This window comes from Dendroctonus ponderosae, unplaced genomic scaffold (genome assembly GCF_020466585.1).
Source record: "Dendroctonus ponderosae isolate FM_Combo_2020 unplaced genomic scaffold, Dpon_F_20191213v2 Dpon_F_20191213_4, whole genome shotgun sequence".
Lineage (NCBI taxonomy): Eukaryota > Metazoa > Arthropoda > Insecta > Coleoptera > Curculionidae > Dendroctonus > Dendroctonus ponderosae.
The window spans coordinates 15,744,341-15,753,292 of NW_026018611.1; the positions used below are offsets into that span (position 1 = coordinate 15,744,341).

At 37.1% G+C, this 8,952-nt stretch overlaps 2 protein-coding genes across 2 annotated transcripts in view; one reads left to right on the top strand and one right to left on the bottom strand.

Moving 5' to 3' along the window:
* The window catches only part of LOC109541261 (biotin--protein ligase), a 53,728-nt gene that overhangs the window by 8,036 nt on the left and 36,740 nt on the right, over nt 1–8,952 (top strand). The window lies entirely within an intron of this gene.
* LOC109541262 (microtubule-associated proteins 1A/1B light chain 3A) overlaps nt 6,796–8,952 on the bottom strand; it is a gene marked incomplete at its 5' end in the record, with an annotated part of 53,406 nt that continues 51,249 nt past the window's right edge. The window contains 1 exon segment of the mRNA XM_048665987.1: nt 6,796–7,253. Coding sequence (XP_048521944.1) covers nt 7,007–7,253 — 247 coding nt within the window.

Below are 8,952 nucleotides of genomic sequence, written 5' to 3' on the forward strand. Positions count from 1 at the left end.
TGCCCATTTAACGGATTCCCTATCTTTAAAAATTTAAAAATTACCCATACAAAGATTCAGAAAATGGCCACCCTGTATTGTGGGTATTTTTGAGAACTAAGGTTTTCGATTTTTATATGTGGAAATTGAAACACATTATTCGGCATAATGGTCGTCGCCGACAAGTGAGTATCTCGTCATAAAAAATCGTGCTGACGCGGCGCGTTTGTTTTGCTTGGTTGAACAAGTCGCCGACAAGTGAGTGTCTCGTCATAAACAATCGTGCGGACGCGGTGTGTTTGTTTTGCATGTTTGAACAAGTCGCCGACAAGTGAGTAACTCGTCAGAAAAAATGGTTTCGGTTTAGTATGTACTACCATTTGCGCCGATCTCGATTATCAACCGATCGCACTAGTGCAGTAATAAATTTAGAAAAACACTAGTACTGTAATAAACTTCATTATCACATTTGAAAGAGTGCCAAGGCATAGGCTTTGGTATCTCGGTAAAGAGGGGGAGGGAGATAGATGAGCTATAACTTTGAAACCGTTATTTGAAAGCTTGGGTAAAACCGCGTCGTTTATCTCTTTGACATTTTTTTTGTATTTTTAATATAATTTTAGTATCATAATAAAAGACTGGGAGGCCCTTGCAGTTTTCAATACTTACATTTTAGTATCTCCTGAACTACTTACCTATTTTTACCACTATTTTTGGCCTTGTTTGAAAGATCATTTTAATATTTTTTAAACACCATTTTCGTTAAACCGTTTAGTCTGAAATAAATCAACTAGATGGCGTTTTCTGCAGCGATTACAAATTTTTGTGATTTTTGGAAATAAATTAAATGAAACGATACTCTTAATTTGACATGTCCTTACACAAGTTGAAATTACCTGCATTGCAGTAAAAACCACATCGTTATATCTCCAGTCGTTCTCGATTTATAGAAGAAAATGTAAATATTTATTTAAAATGTAAATTTTTTATATATTTTATTACAATTAGTTTTGAAGTGTGCCTAAAAGCCAACAGGCGAACTGCACAAATTACAATGTAACAGTAAGAGTTCGAAAAGTCTTAGAATTACCCACACAAAGTCAAGCCAAAAACATATCACAAATGTTCAAAACGTCTTAATGCATTTATTTATTCTAATTTCTGTAGAAAAAACTGCTGCTTCAATCCCAGCCCTGGACAAGGTTCTAATTAGTGCTGTGTAGTTCGCGAACGAACTAGTTCAAAAGATCGAATCAGGAAACTGAACTGAACGATCGAATCTTCTAAATTGAAATAGCGAATCAGTAGGAACTGAACAAAACATGGCATTTCATCTCACTCTTGAAGGAGAAAAAGACCGATGACGCCGATTGAAGTGATTGAATCAATAGCGCTTCTCTTACTTCCACGCGGTTTCTTTCAGTTGGCATTGCCGACTTTGCTGTTCATAGCTGGTGATGAAAATAGATGATCCTTGTTCGCATAGTCTCAGATATGCTCTTTCTTCGTTTATTTCATAAAGAAACATATTATCAAGCGGCAATGCATGCGATTAATTGATTCTAACTCATTTGGGCCCGGATTCTATATTAGGAACATGTGAAAGCGGAAAAATTTTGGGAGGGTTTTGATTGGTCAACAAAACAATATGACGAAGATGACTGCTCAACAATTTCTAACTCGTACATGTTTATATAGAAAATATCAGAGAAGATACAGTCAGTTAAATTATGTAAATCAAAAACGTCTCCAATCTCCAATAGCAAAAGACAAATATATGGGCAATAAATCCCGAGTACGAGCAATAGAACACATGGTATAAAACATGTCAATTATAACGTATTGGAAGTATAACTAAAGTTAAATTGACGGTTTATTTATAATATTTTCATTCAATGATGAAAATTAACCTACTGAATTAAATGAACTAAACGAACTAATCTTTTGTACTATTCACTTTGCTGACCGAGATTGAAAGATGGAAATCAGCAAGGTGAACTAAACTTCCCAGGTCTAGTTCTAATGGCATTTTTAATTCTTCCCTTCATAACCCATTCTCTGGTTGTAGGTTTGTCTTGCAAAACCAGGTGTTTTAATCTATCCCATAAATATAAATCTATGCAAGTAAGATTTGGCACAAGCGGATAGTCGCAGCACGCGGCATAATTGTACCGTTCATGATACTAAAACTGTTAGTTTTAGTATCATGGCACCGTTGACGATCCTTGACTTGACGCTTCGTGGCGGTAGTTTTAAATAGTTATTTTGTCTGCATATGAGGAAAATTAATTAAGTCTAGTAGTAGGGAGTAGAAGAAACTCAAAATACTAAATATTTTTTAATGATGTTAAGTAATGCTATTTCGACTAAATGTAAAATTAAAATTTAAATGAAACCAAAATCAGATTTCCATCAGAACATTTATTTCTTATTGAACAGTTTTACATACATATTTGTGGTAAATTTTTTGTGGAAAGAAATACTAAGTACATATATCTAATCCTTATAATGTCAATTTCTACTGCAATATTTAAATCCAACAATAATAAAAATAAAATAATAAAATCTAGCCTAACCACTTTTAAAATTCAGCAGATGGCTTGGCAACAACATTGACTTAAAAACGTCCACTTAAAAAAATAATTACTTGGATTATGTATGTATATAAAAAACGAAAATGTGGATTAATATTAATAATTATTATACAGGGTGTTTCAGAAATAAGTACCTAAATTTTAGATTACACTCGTAATTCAGAAAAGTCAGTCACCGTTAGAATCATTTTTTCTTAATRAACAGTTAATATGGATGCGCCGTACTTYTTGTGTCTTACAAGTAATCCATTACAAAATGTAGGATATTCCTATAGAGCATAATGGTAAAGTCAAGGAATAAGAAAAAAATTAATGTAATTAAATTCGGTATAATATTGAGTACTTATGTGCRCATGSTGTGGTTAAACATYAAACATCATGGTWTATCAAATCTCAACTTTAGAATATTTATTTCAGYAACACCTTGTATTTAATATAACAGTGAATACTCAAGTAATAATTAAARAGAGGGCAATTTTTTGGCAGTCTTCGTGGTTAGGWATAGATAGTCTTTACTCCTCAAACAYTTTTTTTTCAACTTTCATTGCCTTTAGATGATTTTTTAGWATCTGAACTTGTTCAACATTTGTAGTTGCATCAAGTACTTCTCTAAATTGCATAGCAAGTCTTCTTTTTCCAATTTAAAATTTTCCGTGTTTGTCCTCTTAGCTGTTTTATTTTTTGAAAGTTCTTTTATTAAAATTTTCCGCTCAATAATATCACAGTTTGTCAAATGCATATTKTTATACGTACTGTTGCTTGATTTGGATATACAAGTACATAAAAGATGGATGTGCTTACACATATTCGATTTCACACTGCAGTCCACGCAGCTGCAAGAACATTTGTGAATGCATGTGTTACATGGTAAGCAACGTAAATTTCAGAGACACTTTCATAATTTCTTATATATAATACACTTCAGAACACTTACTGGAAACAACAGACCATCCAGTTTTATCTTTTACTATGTGATGTTCCCCTAAATTTAGACTTGATTGATGACGTGTTCTAATATCAGATCCTTTTTTTGTAATTTTTCCTTTATGCAAAGTAATAATCCTATCATAGAGTCGATCACGTACAAATTTAATTAATACAGACAGCATTGTATCCAGTCTTTTCTTATGAACATAAATGTATTCGAAGGTTCTATGCATCCGTTCCAATTGCATATTTGTATTCAAACCTGAATGTAACCGATGCCAATAAACCCATGACTCAGTAGATGTTAGATATTCCTTTTGAAAATATTCCCCAAATGGCTTTGTCGCAGAATCTCCTAATAAGTGGGACATGGCTGACTTGATCATAAAATTAAAAGTATTTCTATCAATTTCTTCTAAAACTGTACGCAGTATTTTATACGTCTGAATTTGCTTTTCCTTCCCACCAATTTTAGTCATATTTTTTCTCCACGTTCTATCTACGTGCCAAGTACAGAACAGCCTTTTTTCAGGAGCACCAAATACATTAACATATACATTAAAATAATCATCCCCAGGGGAGATATTCTGTGAGAACATCTTATTTCTGATTGGTTGCCACAAAACGTCAAGTCACGTTACGTCAACGGTATAGTCTGGTCATGGTCTGGTCAACTCTTCTTCAACGTTACGTCACAAAACGTGACGTCAGGCAGCAAATGAGGGACGTCTTTAATTAAATCGCATGTGATTCTATAACTGTACAACTGATTGTCGTTGACAGTTCAGCGATCTATCACAAATAACTCCCATATTAACATATCAATCTAGCAACACTGTATTAGAGGACGCATATTATTGTATATCTTTAAAATACTTTCGATACTTGAATGATGTAGTCCTTCCTTATATATTGTATCAACATAGTCAGTCTTGTTTTATGAACCACTTTTGTGTGTTATTAATTAGTGCTCAAGAGTTATAAAATCTCAAATGACAATGGACTTATAAACACTTTTCGAGCTTCCCGTGACGTTTCGCGCCGCGTCCGATATCTTTCTCGTGCATAATCGTTAACAATATTTTCTACGGTGCGTGTTTTGCGAACTCTTACAGGTGCTGAAAGGGGTTGCACGTTACCAGTTTCCTGCAATCTCCTACTAATCAGGAAAACACTTGTCTAGAAAAAGTCTTCTCTGTGGCAATCGCACTGCATATTCTTCTTCTTCTTTAGCAGCCTTTTTCGGTCCACTCCTGGACATAAGCCTCCCCTCGTCTTCTCCCCTACAACCTGTCCCTTGCCATTTGGTGCCAGTTTCTTTCTGCTTTCTCTCTTATATCGTCAATCCACCTTCTTTGTGGTCGTCCGATGCTTGGTTTAGAGACCTAGGTCTCCATTGTAGAATGTGTTTTGTCCATCTTGTATTTTCTTGTCTGGCTCCTGCCCGAGTTCATTTTAAATTGGCTACAAGTGCTATCACATCCTCCACCTTCGTGCGTCGTCTTATTTCTTCGTTTCGTTCATGATCTCGAAGTGATATTTCCAACATAATTCGCTCTATTGCTATCTGCATGCTATGAAGTTTTTGGCTGCTCTAACAGTCACTGTGGTGGTTTCCATAGCATGTCATCACCGGAAGGGTCATGGACGTCGCGTACGTCAAGGCCGCATCGCGATACACCGAAGTACGGCCAGTTGGACAAACTAGTAAAGAGAGACATTCGTAGAGACTTCAGAGCTCACAGCTCACGGATGATTCAAGAAGCCATCGAGAACAATATGAACATGAGGGTATTCCGTTTCAGAACCGCTAGCGAAAAATAACTCATGTATAAGATGAGGAACGAGCGTGGCGTAGTTGTGCCAAGGAAAGGCAAAATCGCTGGGATAATCGAGAACTTCTATCGCAGACCAGTCAGTACCAGGACCTGTCTATCTCCACGAACACAGAGGTCGAGTGGTCCAGAACGTCGGTTGAAATTGATAGGTGGGAGCTAAGAGCATCATTAGAACAGATGCGAAATCGTAAAGCTCCCGGAGAAGACCAAGTGACGAGTGAGATGCTGAAGACTGGAGGAGAAATTCTACTCAAGGCACTTCTCACCCTCTTTAACAAGTGCCTCGAAGAAGGAAGGATTGTTGAGGAAGGAAGTGCTGAGGTCACCATTCTTTTCGAGGACGACTACAAACACCGATAATTACCGGCCGATTAGCCTCCTCTCCCTGTTGTACAAGCTCTTTACCAAAATAATCACCAACAAGCTCGAGTTCTACCAAACTGTAGAGCAAGCTCGATTCAGGAAGGGGTGCAGCACGGTAGACCACATCCAGGTAGTTTGCACGCTGATCGAGAAATGCCCTGAGTACAACGTCCCACTACACCTGGATTTCATCGATTACCAGAAAGCTTTCGATTCTGTGGCAGACGCGATGGACGCTGCGAGTATTGACTCAAGATACTCGAATCGTATTCGAGATATATATGAACCTGCCACTCCACGTTAAAGCCGGTGAAGACCTAGTCATCAGGAGGATCCCTATTAAAAGAGGAGTTCAAACGACATGGCCAATCTCCTAAAATTGATCACCATGGAACTACAGGACGTGTTTAAAATCCTGACATGGCAGAAGGAAGGCATTAACACCGATGGGAGGTTCCTGACTCACGTTCGCTTCGCTGACGATATTGTCTTGGTAAGCGGTGATGCCGACGAGCTTGAACTCATGCGGATAGAGCTGAAGGAAGCTTCTTAGTCCGTGGGCCTGAGGATGAACCTCCAAAAGACTAACATTAGTCAAGATGACATCCAGGTCACACTCGACAACCACAGGCTCGAGGTTGTTCACAGCAGAAATTACCAGGCGAATTGGCCTGACGTGGGAGGCTTTTAGAAAACTTGTTTACATCCTCAAAAGCCCGGACATATCCTTCAACCTGAAGCGGGAAGTATTCGACGCCTGCATCTTACCTGTCATGACCTACTGCCTCAGAATTATAACTCTGACACAAAACAGGATAAGCCGACTCAGAGTGTGCAAACGGGCGATGCTGGGGATCAGTTTGAGGGACCGAGTCAGGAACGAGGTCATCACAGAAAGAATTAGAGTCATGTCATAAATATAATAATCATAATAAGATCATAATGCAGTGGCGGCCCAGAGATACTAGACGAAGGGTGGCAAGAACTGGATTCTGAGTGTTCAGGACAGACAGGGGTGGAAAAACCTGGAAGAGGCATTTGTCCAGGAGTGGATGGAAACAGGCTGAAGAAGAAGATTTTTCTCAAAAAACTTCTTGAATTTTAATCGAATTTATTCCTAGGTTATGGACACTACATAATATTTGGTTTGGTCGAAGTGCTAAATGTAATTTAAAATAATCGTATCGTTTTAATGAAAAATCAAACTTTATGTTCTTTCCGTTTACATACGATTCTGATGCTTATTTAAATTATATAACAGAAAAATGAGTTGTATTCAGTCTTTTTCCATCTCCTCTTATATTATTATTTCAGTAGTGGAAGTGTAGCAGAAGTGGCATTCATTGCAGATAAAAGTTGAATGGTTTCCTTTTTAGACTCGGAATCTTCCCGAGCTCCAAATGCCTCTTGCGCTGCATAGGTAATGTAAAGAAACCCATTAGGTTGCGCGTGTTCCTTATACACTTCCTGTATGGTTAGAGATAGACTCATCATCGTTCGTTCATTCACCAATAGGTATAGAGCTTGAGTGTTACTCATCCGCAGACGTTTTCTACGCATACGAAAAGACAGGATATATAAAATAGAATTGAATAATAAAAATATGTCATAATTTCACAATAAAAATGGAAAAAAATCAAGTCAACTAACCAGCCCTAACAGTCAATAAGAAAACGGACAACGAATCAGTGTTTTGTAAATACATAGTAATAAGTTCTGTTGATAATGTATAAGGTCACAAATATTGTGTGTTTTGTTATCATTACAGGTCTATCAGTCAAAGATAAATTTGCGTCTGTATCTTTTATTAAATTGCTGTTTTGCTTTCTTGCCCTTCTGAAATCACCTGAGCGCATAGATCGCTTGTATTGTATCGTATTATATTTGCCCATCTCATTATCTTAGAAATTTGTATATAATTTCATCATTAGTTGGATGCCTGTGTGCATGGTAAATGGTATACTAAATGAAATAATTAGTGAACAGGAAGACGGCCGATAAGTGAAAAGAAAAATTAAAGTCGAAAGATAGAGAACTGTAGAAAGTCAAAACAACATGATTAAAGTAACGCACTCGTTAAGAAAAAAATTACTAAGCATTAATTAAATTTGGATACACAGATATCGAAAATTAATTTATATTTGTTTGATATGAGATAGTAGAATTCTAAAATTCCGTGAAAATTTAGAGTAGACTATTTAAAGTGTGTTTTTGTTTACAAACACAATGTGAATAACTAGTTTAACAATTGGTTCTAATTTTACCAACCAATTAAATGATTTCTCACAATTTGGCATAAGGTCACACAACTAGAAATGATAAATAGCACACTACATATACAGGGTGATTCAAAATAGGTACAGAAAAAATGGTAAAAATAAAGAATTGTTAAGTGTCAGTTGTGCATGCTCCGCGTTCTCCTGGAATGGGCTGCTGCAAAAGACCTGTTTCTCTAGGTCTGGAATCCGAGCATCGTCCACTATCTGCGTGAATTCCTGGAGCCAATCGTCCAGTCTCTCTAACCCTATGCTGGTGTGAGTTCTTACAGCTTCTGCTATGTTACTGTTGCATTTCCCCATACGCATATTCGGAAATTCGATGTTGGTGTAGGTTTTGAGAAAGGGACTTCAAATTAAGTTACAGTTTGACAAAAGAGTTCAACTACCGATGGGGGCGCTGCGAAACGTCAAATTACTCGTTTTCGATTGATGGTTGAGACTTGTTGGAGTTGGTAAACAAGCGAAAAGGGAGAGTTGCAATTATAACAAAAATGAATGCAAGTAGACGTACGATACATAATACGCACTGTTCTGATGGTTCTGAGACTATGTGGGTGAGCTCACTGCATTTCAATACCGAAGATTACAAAGCAGGTACGCCTTCAAGTGGTCAGTACTGCCGAGTTGAAGTTAGACATCGTCGACCAGTATAAATCGTCCGAAACTGAAACTTTTACGAAATTTACCAGTTAAGGACACGCATATATGGGACACAGACCAACAAACTGCAACACAAGATGTCATTAAGTCACACATGAACAGGACAGCTGATGCACACCAAGGGGCCATATAATACCAGTAGTTTTGCGGTTGCGACAATGAAGCTTTGGATGATTTGAACAAAAGTGTTCAATTGCGGTTTCTATTTCGGAATCAGATGTAAACACCATGGTCAACAAAACAAGTGTCAAAATACTAGTTAACTTGAAGTTATAATTTTAGCCGTCAGGGGGAGTTTGAATTTTTGAACTC